The sequence below is a fragment of the Berghia stephanieae genome, chromosome 7, assembly GCF_034508935.2.
Source record: "Berghia stephanieae isolate SIO BIC M18660-M18661 chromosome 7, UCSD_Bste_1.3, whole genome shotgun sequence".
In the NCBI taxonomy this organism is placed as follows: Eukaryota; Metazoa; Mollusca; class Gastropoda; order Nudibranchia; family Aeolidiidae; genus Berghia; species Berghia stephanieae.
The window spans coordinates 40,204,043-40,224,042 of record NC_088366.1 but is presented as its reverse complement, the minus strand read 5'-3'; the positions used below and the strand labels follow the sequence as shown (position 1 = coordinate 40,224,042).

The window sequence follows — 20,000 nt, the reverse complement described above, 5'->3', positions numbered from 1 at the left end:
TCATTTTTAAAAGACTCACTCGACGCTCCTGTCGGGATTGGAGACGAAGATTCCCAGGTAGATGGAGAAAATGGAGATGATGACACATGCCAGAGAGAGGGCGGCAAACTTGGACACGAATCCAACACCCACGAATACGATGAAGGAGAGTAATAGCATGATGACTGTACCATACACACGATAGCCATGAATCACATCACCAAATACATTCATGTCTGGTGCCATGTATTTCTGGACAACAACGTCAAAAACGTGCCATTGATTATTAGAACAACTCAGTCTCGATATCAATAAGTCAATAAATATGGACAATTATATAATACATTTCCACCATGCCCAATACGCTTTACAAAGCTCAATGTGTTCCTCTAACAGACCATGGAGAACTTTAGTTTCACATTTTAGTTTCATAGAGAATACGTCGCTCACTAGCACTCTTCCAATACCCGTCACTGTCGACAGTCAAGAACTATTTTATACACCCGAATCAAATGTGGGACAATGTATGTAAGCAGCCTTCTCCATGGACAAATCACCAGGGCCAATCTTTGTCGTCCATCCAGCCACTGACTACGCTCAATTATGCTTTTTTTTTTTTAGATGACGAGACGATATCGCCACAAATAGCGTTGGAGAAATAATGTAGAGTTCATGCGACGTTCGTATGATTTAATTTTTAGGGGTTTTAATTTGGACAACCTACATCATTTAGAAAAAAAAATGTAAAAAAGTGACAGGACAGTTAAAAAATAATATATATTCCACTTACAAGTAGTATCTCAACAGCACCCACAATGTACATGGAAGAAGCTACGGATGTACCCAGGTAGAAAAGAACTCCGACGGCCCCGCCAAACTCGGGACCAAGGGCCCTTGATATCATAAAGTAGGATCCTCCAGCTGGCACCACTCCATTCGTGGCGATGGCACTCATCGATACGGCTGTCAGAAGGGTCTGGAAAGATAAGGGGTTGAGTGATTAGTACGTTCACGTCATAATAAAAATATCCTCATTCATGGTGGAATTATAAATTGGCCTAAGTGCAAAAACGTGCTAGTCAAGTAATCTAACCTGGAAAGAGATAAATAGATCGTGTTTCTTCCTCCCAATGTCAATATTAATAATATTTCAACAACAAAAAAATACAAAGCACAAAGCCCGTCTCAGCGGCGAAGACTGTCTGCGTTGAATGTATCAAAGTTGTTAAAATACTTTCTACTGAGGCACAATTGGTTTACCAGTTGGCCAGGTTTCAATGACAGTGAATTAATCTAACTTCGCCTTTCAGGCATTTGCCCTTTCTGTGAAGGCGGACTAGCACTTAGTCAATGAAAATATCGCTTCTTATGTGAGCTTACAAAGACAGTCACAGAATAAAATCTTACCCTTTAAGACCAAGTCGTTGGTTACTTATTTGATGAGAACTACGTCGGTTAGTCTCTGACTAGTAACTGAGATACTTTTAATATCAACAAAATTGCAGTCATTGTTGTGAGATTCAGAGAGGTTCGATTCTGAAGGATATGATAACACGTCGGTTAGAAATGATATAGCCAAAAAGTCTTCTCATGAAATGGACACCTGCTTTTTTAAAAACTGTTGAGATTTTATATCGCGCAATATCCACTAAACGTGCCTTTTCCAAGGAGTCAACTATGCGCCGAGCGAGGCTCGAACCCAGGACCTTCCGATCCGAAAGCGAGTGTCATACCACACGACCACATAACCGCGCAAAGTTGTTTAGAAAGTATATGGAGACCATAGTTATTCTACTGGTGTTGTGAATTACTAAAATAAAGTAAAAATTGCTTGGTTCTTCCGAAACACACAATTTCTGTTTTGTTTATTATTGATTTCCCCCCCGTTCAATATGTGCGTTTGTGAACAAATCGAAGGAATTGACGTGTGTTGATCATGTGTTGATTCATCATGAGACTAAGACAAATTAAGTATCTAAGGTTTAAGTTCAAATTGAAAACAAAACGACAAAAGTCTAAACCGGATGTGGTGCTAATTAAATCTTTTGCGTTGGAAAAGTATGAAAGCTGATATCTTATCTGAACAAATTAATCCATGTCTCAATCACACTCAGTCATGAGCAAAAGCTTAGGAGTCTGAGACTAGAAAATGCTCAAAAAGACCCATTTTTTTTAACGTCACTTGCTTCGCTTAGCGTTAAGACTAGAAGGAGACTCTACAAAAGAACGGACCCGGGTCTTGGAGGGTCAACGGTTGAACTTGTCGCTAGCTGTATTCCTAAGATATGTTCTAGTGTCGTGTATTTAAAAATTTGATTAAATGAACATAAATTGTTTGGGTTTTTTTATTTGTTTTTTTTTTGTTGTTGTTTGTTTTGTTTTTAAGGGTTTTACGGCGCTTGCAACACATTGAGGTCATATCAATATATATATATATATATATATATATATATATATATATAATTATTAATATATAAAACATATATATACCCCACCCCCAATGAAATACAGGTATATACATGTTTCTATTCCCTCTTGCCAATGGATTCCAGCCAGATCGTGGAAAAAAGGTATCCCACTTCAGGGTAAGGACAAAAAGCAATATATGAAGAGAAAACACGAGAAAAGTGGGATAGAAGACAAAAAACGTAGTGAGATTGATCTTCCAGCCAACTGTGGTAAGTCAAAAGACACCAGGGGCCATTTTTATGTAAGCAGACTAAATGTAGTTCTTTACTAATCTAGTAAATGATTTCCTAGTCTTAAGCCTGAGCGAAGCAAGTGGCTGACAAAATCGAATTTTATGAACGTTTTCTAGTCTCCGACTAGCTAGGCTCTTGCATTGGAGGGCGTTGTAAGCATGTCGACTAATTCGGTTATGTGGTCTTGTGGTATGACACTCGCTTTCAGATCGGAAGGTCCTGGGTTCGAGCCTCGCGCTCGGCGCATAGTTGAGTCCTTGGAAAAGGCTCTTTACTCACATTCTCTCACCGTACTCAGGTGTAAAATGAGTACCTGGCCGTTAACAGCGTTGTCTTAGTCCTAAAAATTGTAATATCGCCTAACAGGCGGCATGTCTCGTCCTACATGTTAAATGTTGCTGTTGACCAGGGACCCCGTGTAAAGCGCTTTGAGCACATTTAGTGGATATAGCGCTATATAAAGCTCCATTTAAAAAAAAAAGCTCAATTCGGTTATTTTGTGCTGGTAACATCCAGCTCTCTAGTATACGATGGCAGGTAAGATACCAGCCTTCATACTTTTAACGCAAAAGATTTCCAAAGACGAAATTAGCAACACATCCGGTATAGATAAATTCGTTCTGTTTTATATTTGAACTTACTTTTGATATAGCCACATGATGATCAAGTCATGTGATATTGACTGTCGACTGTCAAGTCTATATTTAGGTCAATGAAAGTTTCATTGAAACGAACAAATTGAATAAAAAACAAACAAAGTCTATATCCTGGAATGGGATATACACACACATATATAGCTGTATTCTTTTATAAGAATAAACGTAACTATCATTTTCGTCAAATATAACTGGGAGTGGAGCTTCGGGGGCAGCGTGGCTCAGTTGTACGGTTTTTGCTTCGTACCCAAATGTACAGAGTTCGACTACCCGCCTCGTTGTGTGGCCTTGAGCAATTCACCTCACCCTAGCTCACTTTACGGCGCTGCAAAGCGGCTGACGCCTGGGTTATTCCAGTTTTCCCTTGGAATAGAGACTCTAAAGACAAATTTCTCCTTAGGGATGAATAAGGGAATTTTTTATTTATTTATTTATTTCTTATCATTTTATGATGAGGGTTATACCTTTATACATCTATATGATGTCCAAAAAATATTGCTGTTTTTTTTCTTTTCAATTATTTCATTATGTATCAGGATGGGCATCGGCTTTAGCTGACTTCTACAATATTACCTTAAATCGATAGGGCGATTCTACGGATGTAGAAGCTGACTGGCCATGCAAAACGCCTGAGTGTTCGGGAGCATTAATAATTCAAATTGTACAAAAATGAAATTTAATCTCCGCTTTAAATTACCCTTATATGCCCCACCAATATTTCCTTAGTTTTCAACAAAATCAAAAGCTTACTCACAGCGGAACAGCAAATAGCGACAATGAAGAAAGACTCTATGGCTCCTGCCATACCAACTATCCATGTCATTCGGACGAACAGGAGAATGCCGAAAATGTTCTGAATGCATGGCAGGTATACTCCAAGGACGGTTCCCAGGTTGGCTTTCTGGTGAATAATACCGAAATGACACATTTCAACTCAATGGTCAAAGCGATACAAAATTAACAGCATGAATGATTATAGTCTGTATTTCTTATGTTATTGATGATGATGATGATGATGGTGGTGATGATGATGGTGGTGGTGGTGGTGGGGATGACGACGATGATGCTGAAGATGATGATGATGATGAAAATAGTATGATAACTATGACGACAACAATAACAACAACAATAATATCAAATCAAATTTTATTTTGTCTAATCGACTGTTACTGATGTAAGGCATTTCTGTACAACAAATGCTATACTATAATAATATGGTGAAATAATAAATTACAAGTTGGAATAATATTCTATTGCAAGTGCGGCATGAATTCATACCAAATAAAAACATTTAGCCAAAAGAAAAAAAAAACAAAACTAACAAAACAACAACAAAACAAAATCAAGTAAAAACCTTTAATTGCTGAAAATGATTTCACGATCAAATTATTTATTATACACTCGAGTAAAACATGGACAAAAATATAGATTTTTTTAAAGACGGTAATTAAAAAAAAAAAAAAAAGAATATTTAATTCATGTTGATTTAAGGCAGTTTCCATGATAATTTATAAGAGTTAATAGCGTACCTTAACTAAAATAAACAAATTATCTGCATTCATAGCTTTATATTAGGGTAGCAAATTACCAATTATGTCGATGTAGGTTTTCAGTAAAACGTGTATTTTATATAACCATAGAAAGACGTGGGAATAATAAAAGGCGATTTATTGAACACAATGCAACAATAAAAACAATATTGTAAGATTTGAAGCCTGGGTTAGGAGACCAAGAGGTAGATAAATGCTCATCTACACAAAATTGACACACTAAACTACTGTTGATATAATATCAATTCATAGATCGTATCAGTATCATGTGGGATCATTAGTGGGGTCAGCCCATGGGTGGAACAGGTAGCGGTCAGTAGGAATCTGTGATGCCGCTGATGGTAATTAATTGTTGCAATATTTTATGGTATTGCTCAGTTGCTAACACAAATATGAAAATTGTTCCCTCACCACAAGCAAAGCAAAGGTTTCTTTCATCAAATGCCATGGTTGATAATAATTTATCCTCTTAAGGCTGCTCATTAGAGAGGTGTCAATTTAGTGGTTTTTGAGCTATCAATGAAATTAATTTGTTGTAATTTGCATATCAATAATTTAATTCCCAGCGGCAGAAAATGATTGAAACAAGCATCATTATAAAGTAAAAATGATGATCTTGACACATGCCAAGTTTTGTTGTCCGGGCAGTAAAACCTTAAAAGATATGAATTTTTTATTGTAAATTTCTTATTTGGCATGACTTGGTGAGAACCTTATTTTCTCTCCCATAGTACTCCATGCCATGAATTATGTCCAAATATCAGTTTAGGAATAAAATATAAACCATTAAACGAAAATAATACTAATATTATTTTTTAAGCATTTAACTGATTTAAATATTATGAGTTTTGGGCACATTTGAAAGTCAACTTTTTAATGGCTTGATAACTTTTTTCTATACTTAAATCCCTTACGATTCAAGTCAAAATTATATTTTTTATGACTGTTAGGCATTATAGTTTGAAGATGTATACGGTACTGCTTTTGTGTGGTTGTCTCAGGAAATGCCGACTTTATAGTGTCATATAGGTGTGAATTTTTTAATTCAGAAAAGTGAGTGGAGCAGGCACTTATGTTGGTAACAACAAGATATGAAGTGAGTAGAAAAGTGCCAGAAGACAATAGAGAATAAAAATTTTCGCGGCGGTGGTGGGGTTTGAACCTGCGACCTTATTGGTACGACAACTCCGCCTGGCAGGTGAGAGCGTGGCTCTACCGTGTGAGCTATCCACGAACACAAAATATTCGTTTCAAACCCAAAGTCATTTCTAGATCCCTCTCTCACCCACTTCTTGAGACCGCCGATTCGTTCACCACCATCGCGAAGTAATTTTGACCAGCAGTTAAGCTTAATAGCCAATATTCTCATCACAAACATATAACATAGAAACGATTGAGACATTGAGTATGCTCCGGTGTATGGGGTGAATTTTTTAATTCAGAAAAGTGAGTGGAGCAGGCACTTATGTTGGTAACAACAAGATATGAAGTGAGTAGAAAAGTGCCAGAAGACAATAGAGAATAAAAATTTTCGCGGCGGTGGTGGGGTTTGAACCTGCGACCTTATTGGTACGACAACTCCGCCTGGCAGGTGAGAGCGTGGCTCTACCGTGTGAGCTATCCACGAACACAAAATATTCGTTTCAAACCCAAAGTCATTTCTAGATCCCTCTCTCTGTCAATGTTTAGGGTATTCTTGCATGTTGAATAAGTAATATAATGTAAGTTCAAGTTCTCCTTTTGTGCACAAGTGAATGTGTTAACTTTTTATAGACTGAAGCGTCCAGATATATATGGCAGTGATTTCCCAAAAATCAAATGATCTTGCTGTGGTATGCCTGTGGTGTTGTACTGATTTGACTCTGGTTGTTATTCAATTGTTTTATCTCTAAATTTGACTGACTGGAGTTCAATGGTATATCAGATGACTTTATAAGACAATGACTAAATGTGTATTCTTGGAGGAAAGGAGATGATTCTATATAAACTATATGGACAGTGTGTTCGTTTTGAATGTAGTTGGTCAATAAGGAGAAAAAGGTTACTACTTGGAATAAACTATATGCCCTCATACTTTTGAATCCTCTTTTGTCCACAAACTATGTCCGTCTGTTTGAGCAAATCATTTAATTTAACAGTACCAGTGCTTAGTGTTAGTTGTAATTGATGATTGATACTGCAATATTTGTAGCATGTCCAGTAACCTTGTTGGGTGATTGATTTTTTCTTGTAAAGAAGTCATACTTTATAGGCAGATTGATAGTAAATTGAGATATTGAAATCATACACAATATTGGTTTTTAGATTTTACTGGTCAATAAAATATTATCTTTATGAGTTATTTTACCACAATCATATCAATTTACTGTTATGATCAACACAACTGTTTGAGAGGAACGGAATTGGTAAAAACAATATACAGAACTTACAAAACCATGAATAAATCAAGAAAATCAACTGCCAATATGATAATATTGCACAGAAACATAAATGCATATATGTACTTTTGATATTTATTAAAATTCTTGAGATACTGCCGCTGAGTTTTGAATAACAAATTTTTTATTTAAGTGCACCATAATTTACAAGCACTTAAAATTAGATCAACAATTTGTGATATTCAAAGAAAACTATTAACCACAAGAATGTCAAATTTTCACTGATGTTTAGAAAGACAACTGATTTTTCAAATCAAAATAATGAAGTGAAAGAGTCTGTTATTGTTTTCCCGCTATACAGACATATTATAAGACCATAAATATCCATAATTGCCCCCATTGGACACGGCACTGCCTGATACCAGTTAAACTCCAATGACCTCATGCAGGTAGCGAGCAGGGAGGGTTATTGGTCCCTTGGGAGTTCCAACTGAAATAGCGCTGATTCCACGCAGTCAGGTAAACCGCAAAAGTCCCCCAAAATATACACCCAATGAGCAACTGGATCGTGAAGAAACCTCCACTAACTAGTCTAGAAGGACTCAGAAATCGAGGTCTAAATATAATAAAAATTGCTGAAAGATCTCGCTAGAATCCAACATAAGAAGCAAAAGCTGTCCGAGACAGATTCACTATTTACTTTGACACCACTGGCAAGATAAATACGCACTGGGCCATAGTTGATTCAATTGACTATTGACTTGAAACAGAAGATCAGCATCGAAACGATAGTCTTGGCGAAAAAATGTGAGTGCTCTTATAACTTATATGTGGGTATGTGTGCGTGTTTGTGTGACTGTGTCTAGATAGATAATATGTGTGTCTGTGTGTGTAATCATCGAAAGACACACACCCACACACAGAGAAAGAGAGAGAGAGAGAGAGAGAGAGAGAGAGAGAGAGAGAGAGAGAGAGAGAGAGAGACGGGGGGGGGGGGATAAATAACAGTTAAATCGATAGATAGATAGATAGATAGATAGATAGATAGATAGATGGATGGATGGATGGATAGGTAGAGAGATAGGTAGATAGCTAGATGCATGCATACAAGCATGATAGAGACCGAGAGAGAGAGAGAGAGAGAGAACAGAAAGAGAGAGAGAGAGAGAGAGAGAGAGAGAGAGAGAGAGAGAGAGAGAGAGAGAGAGAGAGAGAGATCCTATTTGTCATCAATCGGGCGACCAGTCAAACTAAACAACCGCGGCCACACACAATAACAAAGATAAAGACATTTTATTTTAAAATTGAATTAAAAGAAGTGAAAACAATAAAAATCAAGGTTTTTGAGACCCGTCCATAATCCAAAAACGATAAAGATTTGAGTTTGGAACACATGAAGTTGACAATTAATTTTGTCATCTGCATTATCTATTTGCGGCCCCAAAATGGCAATTCGCAAATGGCAATTTGCGACCGCAAATATCAGGGCGATCCGCAAATTTCGTGACCGCACTCTGAATGCTTTTTAGAGTTCTGGCCTCAAAAAAAAGTAGATACGAGCAGATTGCTATAAATACGTGCAGTGCCGCCAACATCCACATGAGATGACAAGAAAAGAACAGGTGCCAGAAAAACGTTATTCTGTGAAATATAGGCTTTCTTGTTCTTGATTTAAGTTCTTAACGTTATTGCCCCGGCCATATAGATTTACTTCTTTTTTTTTAATGAATGAAATAAAAGCACACCTTGTTTTATTTCGCTAGTCTATTTAACCAAGAGGCAAAACTTCTTGATTAAAATTTACTTAGATTAGAAGTACCCTATCTATTTTCCACGAGAAAAAAGTACGTGCCAAGATTCTTGGATACTGGACAGGGCGCATTGTTTGGAAATTGTTGGCTACCAATCAATCCACTACTGCACGACCATCGGGTCAACGATATGTCTGTAGAGTTCTAATCAGTTACTGGACGGAATAAATTTCCAACCCACACAAACCGACATAGTAGGCCCAACATCGACAAAACACCTTTTTTCATTTTGGTCATGACACATAACCATGAATATTTGAATTTTTAGGTTGAACATTTTTTTTGACAAGATGAAAGTTTTGGATTTAAAAAACTCCTAAATATAAAAAATTGACGTTTCGTCAGAGTACGACAGATGAAAGCTAAAGATCTCTCTCTCTCTCTCTCTCTCTCTCTCTCTCTCTCTCTCTCTCTCTCTCTCTCTCTCTCTCTCTCTCTCTCTCTCTCTCTCTCTCTCTCTCTCTCTCTCTCTCTCTCTCTCTCTCTGGATCCACAATTGGTACCGAAAATGATCGGGTCGTCATCTAATTTCCGCTTCCGGTCTGTCAAAAATTCCTCGAACCCTGTCTAAATTCCAATATCTAACCACAAAAGACCACCACCATATTGACGACAGTTAGGTTTCCAAGACAACGCGGTAAATGTATGGAAGTGTTGACCCCTAAGTCGGATATCCAGGCGTTGAAACGGGGTTTGTTTGTTATTTTTGGAACTTATTATCTCATGTTAGATGCAGTAGAATCAGCCGCAGTGGCGTAGTGGCAATGCAAACGTTTTCAAATGTTCACATGTAGTTTTCTTTTTCGCTATCTTTCAACCCATCGGTGAATGAGTAGCTATATCCCTATGAATTTGAGCGTGTACATATCAGACAGATAGATAGACAGGCAGACAGAAAGGCAGAGGCAGACATATAGATAAAAAGTGATTTTTTCACGAGCACACTAAAAAAAAAAGGTGGGGGGTGTGGTTAAAGTTAAAGTTCGCTAAAATAACACGAGAATCACTAATGTCTAATCTTTACTTTATAAAACCTATTGTTATTTTTCAAGCTTTGATTTTGTTTGCTGATGAAATAGATTTGGGACTAATAAATTTGATATCATTTAGGAATCTCAAAATGACGCAGTTGCTATGGAGACAAATTGCATTGCCATGGTTCGTAGTGTAGGATATCATGACTCATGGTGTCTTAGAAAACCGCAAGTAAAGCCTTCGTTTCATGAATGGCTTGTAATTTTATAAAAATTTGATTGTTTTGTTTCATGTGGTGCTTGAAGTTTTATAATTATTTAGAATAGTTTTAGTCCCAGGAATGCCAATTCAGAGGCAAAAATTTACTGAAATTTTACGCAATCACATAAACCGACCCCTTTCTGAGAGTTGAACTCCAGTAAAGAGACATTATGTACTTACTTTTTTTCCGTTTAGCGGGTGATTGGAAAATATACAGAAGGTTTATAACATACTGAATTCCATAAATATACGGAAAATTGGCAACCTTGCATCCTGTATTGAGCGCAACTGTTTTTTTTTTTACAGAAACGGCAAGTTTTTGTTATATTTTGTTTATAATCCTTTGTGCAGTATTATATGCCATCCAATTACCCAAAAAACAAAACAAATAAAACAAAATTTAAAAAAAAAAATAAAAATAAAACAAAAACAAAACAAAAGCCCAATTATTTCCTAAATATTTGACAGAACGTGTACTAATCATTGTTTAGGCATATCGTTGTCATAAACATGTATAATATGGCGATTAACAGAAAGACCATATTTAGGGCGCAAAAAAAGCCATGTCGTGATTATTACAAAAATTCCAATGTATAAAAATGGGGCTACATTTCATTAAGATTTTGACAATAGATATTACATTGAGTCAGAATTTTGAAGATCCAAGAACCTTTGTTTTTTGTCCGATAATTGACTCAGCTTTGGGAATGCTAGATTATTATATTCCTACGTGTGAATACAACTCACAAATCACACAACACATAACAATCAATATGTCACAATAATGAGATACTATTCCCAAATATGTGGGTCCTAGTCTTGTAATTATTACTCAGCCACTGATCACGGGACTGAATCAGGTAACAAACGCATTCACTTTATATATATATATATCATATATATATATATAAATATATATATATATATATATATATATATATATATATATATATATATATATATATATATAATATATATATATTATATATTGGACATAGAAGGACAATCTGGTTTCCACAAATTAGCTCTGTTTGTTTGTGTGTTTGTTTTTAAGGGTTTTACGGCGCTTGCAACACATTTAGGTTATATCAGCGCCAGTAAAAAGGAAGAAAATGGGATAGTAGAAAGTTCTAGAATTACAATTAAAGCACTCAAGAGAAAGGAAGACAAAGGGGAACTGGGAACAAATAGGGATCAAATGTAGATTCCAAGAGCACACCATCAATGTACTTAGTCTGGGATCACCTATAAGTCTCACCCAGACACAAGCACAAGATCCAACAAATGCTTACATTTCATTATACATTAAAAATAACAAATATAAAAATATATAAAAGAGAGATGATTTACAAGGAAGAAAATATAATCTCCAAAAACAATAACTATGCATTTGACTGTTTCCCTCTCCGTAAGGTCAAACGGCCAAGGCCGGGACAAAACCAAGTAATCTTATTCCAAGACAAAGACAGAAAGCAAGTTGGAAAACAGATATAGGGGGATAGAAGACACAGTAAGCACCTCTCTGCCCACTATGGGAGGTCAGGAACAAATTAGCTCTAGAAACAAATCATACCAAAGGGCGGATAGTATAACAACTTAAATTAATTACATTCTATCCTCAATCCGTTTTGTTTTTGTTTTTGTTTGTTTTTTGTTGTTTTTTTTTTTTTTGGTCTCCGATTACCGGTCCCCTGCGAGTCCGGTATGTCATACTCTGATAAACAAAGTACCAAGACCTCCAAAGGCCAAATAAAATTAATATGGCTCTTTGAGGGCAGGTCGTGTCGGGCGATGTGCTGGACATTATATTGAATTAAATTCGGCACAAACGCTGATTATGTTGACAGTAGGGAGAGGAATGAGGTTAGGCATAAAGAGAAGAAAAGGATAATGAGTAAGATAGCAAGCGAGCAAGTGTGTGTTTGTGTTAGAGAGAGGGGGTGGGGGAGGGGGGAGGGGAAGAGAGAGAGAGAGAGGAGTAATAATCACCGACTGAAATATAGATTCACTGTTATGATTGATTCCCTGTATATTATTAGCTTTCACATGGTATGATAAATAAAAGGTAAAAGAAATGATTTCGTAAAATATAAATAATTGTAAAGTTTGTTTACATCATCCCTAATACCTTTTAAAAGTACTTACAATTCTTAGATACAAAGCACTCATATTCTACGATGTTCTAAAAATGGGCAATTTGAGATTAAAAAAAGATAGTACGAGAGAGAAAAAGATATAATGAACAACAGCAAATTCTCAATAAAAAGAAAAAAAAGGAAAGAAAATAAAACACGATTTAAAATAAATGAGACGTAAGTACAAAGGAAAATGTCCAAGAAAAAAATTAGAAAGAACGACAAAAGCTTTAGCGAAATAAAATCAGTCCGTGACATCGGGTGAGGAAAAAGGTCACCAAAGAGCCGTTGTTTTGAGCAGGTATATATGGGCGTTTTTCAATTTTTTGTCCAATTAGGAGGGGGAAATTTTTTTTCCGGAGTTTTCAATAAAATTGGATCAAATCTTGTGACCACTTAAGTTGATTACTCCTCAATCATTTCCTATAATGCTGGAGCTTAATCTTCTCCTTGCTTCATATGCTGGCAGGTTAAAGTTCGAATCCCATTACATTGACTCACTCCTGTAACGCTAATTCAAAGCTTCATAATTCGCATTTTAAAATCATGATGCAGACAGTTTTCTCCTATGGCCTTCTTCAGCATATAATCATTCTCTACAAATGGTTTAATGACGGATATGTGCCTATTATTTTTAGTTTTGAGAGAGATTTGTTGCAAAATCCAGAAAATTTTGGCAAATTAAATATTTTAATTTCTCATAATTTTTTAGATAATTCTTATTATACATTAGAGGCTATTTGAGAGAGATTACTAAAGACATAAATTGAGGAAATTGTAAAAACAAGATTGGACTGTCCAAATAGACATAAATAGCATTTTTGTAGGTCGTTACAGGAGTGAGTTGACCATTACAGGAGTGAGTTATTAAATAAAGACGGTCTTTAACACTTGGCACACATATTATTTGAGTTGTATTCACTGTTCATAAGAATCGCAAAAGTGAACTGTAAAGGTTCCCCAATGTATCTAAATCGATAATAAAGAAGACATAATTTGTTTTAAGTTTCCAGTTGATCGTCAAAATTGGCATTAGAATGGGTCTCGTAGCCTTTGCTTTGAGTACAGAAAAGGTTTTCTCTCACAAACGAGAGTCACCACAAACTGTGTTGTTTCAGTAATTGTTGTAAATGCCAAAAGTCACCAATTTGTTGATTATGAATTAAAGTCTACTGTATTTTTTAGAGTTAAAAGAGGTGATTCGCCACGGAAGGACTTTTCATAGGCACTTAAATTGTGTAACATTATGGAACGCTATGAATACAAAGGCTGACAAACTTCTTATTTATTTGTCTCATGATGTCATAAGGTATTTTTATTGTCAGAACTCAACCAGAATGGAAACAAATATGCGTTAGATAAATCTTTAACCATGAATACATGGAGTAACACTGACCCCAAACGAATCAGGATTTCCGACTAAATTTTATGAATCAATCTCGACCTCTCTCTCCCCCCCCCCCTCTCTCTCTCTCTCTCTCTCTCTCTCTCTCTCTCTCTCTCTCTCTCTTACACACACACACACACTTTCTCTCTCACACACACACAAACACATACATACGCACACACTTTCTCTCTCTCTCTCTTCCTCTTTCTTTCTTTATCGCTCTCACTCTTTCTCTCTCTCTCTCTCTGTTTCTTTTCTTCTTTCTCTCACTCTATCTCTCTGTTTCTTTTCTTCTTTCTCTCACTCTATCTCTGTCTGTCTGTCTGTCTCTCTCTCTCTCTCTCTCTCTCTTTGTCTTTCTCTCTCTCTCTTTGTCTTTCTCTCTCTCTCTCTCTCTTTCTCTTCCCTCTTCTCTCTCTCCTCTATCTCTCTTCTCTCTTTTCTTCTCCCTCTCTCTCTCTCCTCTCTCTCTCTCCTCTTTCTCTCCTCTTCTTTCTTTCTCTCTCTCTCTCTTTCTTCTCTCTCTTCTCTTCTCTTCTCTCTCTTCTTTATCTCTCTCTTCTCTCTGTCCTTTCTTCTTTTCTCTTCTTGTCTTCTCTCTTCTTCTTCATCACCCTCTCACTCTCTCTCTTTCTGTTTCTTTTATTCTCTCTCTCTCTCTCTCTCTCTCTCTCTCCCTCTCCCTCTCTCACCCTGTCTCTCTTGCTCTTTCTATGATATTATATCCACTTTTCTCCCCCACACTTCTCTCTCTCTCTCTCTCTCTCTCTCTCTCTCTCTCTATCTCTCTCTCTCTTACTCATATATTTATTTGATATTCACTGCTTTCCTCTCTATACGCACTCAATATTCCCTAAAACCATTTTTTATCAATCGACCAAAACAAAACAAAAGTATTTTGCTACGTCAACTGCAACTGCAACAGCTTATTCAACAAAATTAACTTTTACTTATTAAAATAGAATAAAAGGCACAACATGATTGGGTTGCCAAAACCTAGATTTAATACTTCAATAGCCGGTTAAAGTTGAAGATTGAGCAGGTGTTTAATTGATCATTTTTCTATGGTCTTATTTACATGAATGATATCTCCTCCCCCGTCTTCTTTTGTATCCGGTGGGTTATGCACGAAGATAAAGATGAGTTAACAACAGAACCACTCTATAACTTGTTGAGATATCTTCTCTTTCACTCTATATTGCAAAGGGTTTAAAAATGCAATATTGATAAAGTAGGAAAGAAACTAAAGACGTAATTTACTTTCAAACATTTAAAGTCTCCATCTCATCTCACTCCTGTAACAGTGGGCTCACTCCTGTAACACAGTTCGCGTTACAGGAATGAAAATCTGAAGATTATATGTTACTTGACATTACAGGAATTGTAATAAATCAATTATTTTGACTTAGCAAGCACTAAAATTTACTGATTAAAGGACGATTAAAAGGATTTTTAAAATTCTCAAAATTTGAATGAGAAAAAGTCCGTTACAGGAGTGAGGGTCATGGTAAATACTCATCATTTTGATATAAGTTCAAGCTGGTAGATGAAAAATAGGTGGCTGCACGTTCTTGATTTGCTTTCATTATGTGAGGGGTCGGAATGTCTTGATGTATTTATGTTGCCAGTTGAATGATTATGATATTTTATGGAAGAAAAACTAGGCGAAATTGATTTTCGTTACAGGAGTGAGTCAAATGTCACCGACAAAAATTGATTCCCAAAACTGACATCAAAGTGACATTTTTTATAGATTAGAACTTAATAGATATGAAATAATATGGTGTTTCTTTAAAATGAAGCAGGAATAGGAGGAAAATTGATATTGCTGTTTGATTCAACAAAACTTTTTAAAATATATTTTTGTCAACCGACAGGCCATTTTGAGCAGGTGGGGAGTATATAACTAACTCACTAACTGTAGTTTATTCATTTATGGACCAAATTTCTCAACTTTTGGCATATATGCTTTTCTAACTATATTCTTTAATCACATGCCTTATTGCAATAAAAATATACCAAAGAATCCGAACGCGAAATATATAATTTAATGGGACAGGCATTTGGCAAAAAATTGAAAAACGCCCATATATATAACAGTGATCCAATTCAAGTTACATTTTTATTTGTTTTTTTTCTACCTGTTTTACATCCACAAAAAAAAACCCCATAAGAATCATGTCACCTAAAAGGCTATGGAAATTTTAAGATATGTAAAGATGATCAAAAAACACACAAAAAAACAAAACAAAACAAAAGGAACAGAAGAAACAAACCCATCTCATAATGCAAAACAACATATTTTCAATCACAAGAAAAAAAAAGAAAGCAAAACACAATTTAAAATAAAAGAGACGAAAATACAAAGGAAAATGGCAAAGAAAAAAATTGGAAAAAACGACAAAAGCTTTAGCGAAATTAAATTAGTCCGTGACATCGGGTGAGGAAAAAGGTCACCAAAGAGCCGTTGTTTTGAACAGGATATATATATATATATATATATATATATATATATATATATATATATATATATATATATATATATATATATATATATATATATATATATATATATATATATATATATATATATATATATATATATATATATATATGAGCCAAGGTCAAAAGGTGCCCGCCTGATACCAGTGTTAAGAAAATTTGATTTTTACTTAATTATGGGCTGTTTTCGTTGGGTTAATGCTTGTAATCAATTGATAATATGAAGAAGAGATAAAATTAGATAGCTCAACATACTCTGTTCAACAGAATATGAAATAAACAACTTGAAAGTCAAATTTGAATGCTGTTTGGCATGTGCTTAAAACGAGGTCACCGCATCACCTTTTTAGAAATCATGTAGAAATTAAATGTGATGTTTTAGCTCACGTGATTTAAATTTGACTAATAGTATGAAGTCAAAATTTACTTTTAAACGCAATTGCAGTATATTACATATCTGATTAAGTTTCATATAGAGTTCTTAAAAAGTTGGTGTTGCTTGTGACCTTTGGTGTCATCAAACACAGCACAATACTAAGACTCGACACGAAACTTTAAAGCTCATTTTTAATGTTTATAAAATCTTTTATTATGAGAAAAAAGGATAGATTTACTATCTGAATTCAAATCTTGGAGTAAATGTATGCCGTTTTGCCGATATTGAGGTTTATTGGTTTTGGTGTCATTTGTCACAAGCAACACGGCATGCGTGAACACGTGGAAGTTTGTTTCGTTAAATGGCGATTCGCAATTTTGATCCACCCTTCTTACCAGTCTTTGAAGTGCAGCACTTTCATTTGCCTTTCCAGCGTGGCTCCAGGCAGAAAAGGTAAGTTGAACTTTGGTGTCATCGCTATTTTACATTGTCACAAGCAACACTTGATATTGGATATTACAAAGTACCACCAAAAAATTATGTTTTCAGCTGTTATTCTATTTACAAATATGATATTATGACATCTCACATAAGACTGATTTTGACACAATTAATTATTTCCTTGTAATTCTAATTTTTTTATGTTTCAGGGTTGTATCAATCAAGAAAAAGACAAAACTCAAGCTTTTGACGAATCCAGATAAAAGAAGGGTTGTCAAGAAATTTGATTTGATTTACTATTAACACACTAAATTACTACAAACTAGCAGATTTGAGCAGTAGGGCGGATGTTACGGTATGGTTACATGAATTCATTACCAGGGCTGATATTTATCTAGTGTTTGTTTGACTTCTGGTACTTTTTGTGACCATTGGTGTCATTGGTTAAAATGTCACAGGTGACACTTACGTTTGAAGTTTCTAATGTATTTCTGTTTTCATGTTCTTCAAAGCTTGAAATGTCATTGAATTACATTTTAACAGGCTATATTACATGTGTTCAGTTGCTATTCCTGATTTATTGAGGCAAAATTCTGTTCTAGTGCCGATTTTGACCAAAGTAATAGCAACAATGGTATTACTAATATCTAAGCATATTTCCAATTTGCAAGTATTTAGTCTCTTAAAATATTATCGAATTTCATTTTAGAGTAGGTTATTGTGCTTTTTTGACTGAAAATAATGATGTATTATGGACGAAAGTGTGATTTGGTGTTGCTTGTGACATAAGTAATGGTGTCACCGGTCTTATGTCACAAGTCACATTCAGATGCTCTAATTTCCATGTATATTTCTATTTTTGAAGTCTTTGGTTTCTGAAATATTATTAAATTCCATATTTAACTGTGGTTATTACACTGGTTTGACTGAAATTAATGATTTATTGTCGAAATTGCAATTTGGTATTGCTTGTGACATAAGTAATGGTGTCATCGGTCTAATGTCACAAGTGACACAATGTTGCTAAATAAGATATGCTTTGGTCAAATTATTTCCCAACATTTTATTCCAAAAGTTTCGGAACATTGCTGGTAATAAGCATATGCAATATTGTTGTTGTTGTTAATGCACAAACATTTTTATGAAATAATATATTTGCATTCTATGTTGCTTGTGACCGATGACACCAAAAAGCAACATTTTCTCCAATAGTTGGTATTATTATTGTACTATGATTGTTGTTGATTGTGTCTGTTTGTCTATAACTTACTAAATAAAGTTCGATACTCAACAAAAATCATTTGGTTATTGAGTTTTTTGTCTTATTTTGGTGTCACCGGTCACAGGTGACACCAGCAACCTATAGGTATTGTTGACGATATTATGCTGCGTTAGACCGTAATGTTATCTAAAGGGCCTTTGATTCATGAAGTACAGGGTTTTTGCTACACATATAGAAACATGAATGGACTATTATGTCACTTTTATTTTGAGAAAAAAAATTGGCACCTTTTGACCTTGGCTCATATATATATATATATATATATATATATATATATATATATATATATATATATATATATATATATATACTATTTCATATACTAATTTATAATTATTATCAACTAATACAATATTGAGCACTATTATTTCATGGTTTTTGTTTTTATAATTATATATATATATATATATATATATATATTATATATATATATATATATATATATATATATATATATATATATGCGTGATCAAAAACAAGTTAGACGTCTATATTTTTGTTTGTTTTTTTTTCTACCTGATAAATATACACAAAAACCCATAAGAATCATGTCACCGAAAAGGATCTAGACATTTTAAGATACGCGAAGACAAACAAAAGAGAAGAAACCCCCCCCCCCCCCCTCCCCCAAAATAAAAATAAATAATAAAAATAAATAAATAAAAACAAACACCCACACACATATATACACACACACACACACACACACATATATATATATATATATATATATATATATATATATATATATATATATATATATATATATATATATATATATATATATATATATATATATATATAAGAACACAAACAACACATGAAAAGGGCAAAAATAAAACAACAATCTGGCAATACATCTTGGCAAGCAGATGGCTAGCAAACACTAAATCAACCCATATCATGGTACAGAAAAAAAAACCCCATTTGAAATGACAATGTTACCATTTTACATCAATCTAGGACAAAATGATTGGATGTTCATAATTTCATTATCACAACTTGGCAAGCCAAATCGATACATGGCGATGGAACTCATCAACGTTCTTATTCTTAGTTTTTTTGGGGGAGCACCAACCTTTCAATTTGGCCAGAAAACTTTCTCTTTGAAATATCGATCGATAAAGATGCCCATACCCCCCACCCCCTTCCCCAATGTTTCAAAATATCTCAAACCTGACACTTCTTTACAATAAATCTTTGGTCTAATCTTAATCCATAGATATCGCAAAGTGAATGTTTTCTGGTCATAATTAATATATATCATTATCGGACCTAAATATGTATACACTTACTTGCAGCTGTGTTGGGTTGCAAAACCTTGACGGATAGATATGCGCTTATTTTGAAATGTTTTTCAGTTATTCGGATTTTAATAAATCTATCAATAAGATTTTACTGGATATAAAAGCTCTGGCCCTGATACCAAAGTATGTTAGAAATCGGAGATGTCAAAAGTGAAAACAAACAGAATTCAAACTCTTTTCATATGGCCCCATTTATGTTCGATTGGGTTAACCAGCCGGTCAATGATCAGTGATTGGGATAAAATAATTATTATTGAG

At 34.8% G+C, this 20,000-nt stretch overlaps 1 protein-coding gene across 39 annotated transcripts in view; it reads right to left on the bottom strand.

Moving 5' to 3' along the window:
- LOC144977224 (solute carrier family 12 member 4-like) overlaps nucleotides 1-20,000 on the bottom strand; it is a 199,050-nt gene that overhangs the window by 39,254 nt on the left and 139,796 nt on the right. For all 39 annotated transcript variants that reach the window (XM_078922205.1, XM_078922224.1, XM_078922207.1 and 36 more), the window contains 3 exons: nucleotides 4,092-4,238; nucleotides 770-955; nucleotides 20-231 (listed from right to left, as the gene is read on the bottom strand). In XM_078922205.1, coding sequence (XP_078778331.1) covers nucleotides 20-231; nucleotides 770-955; nucleotides 4,092-4,238 — 545 coding nt within the window. The remainder of the gene's footprint in view (nucleotides 1-19; nucleotides 232-769; nucleotides 956-4,091; nucleotides 4,239-20,000) is intronic.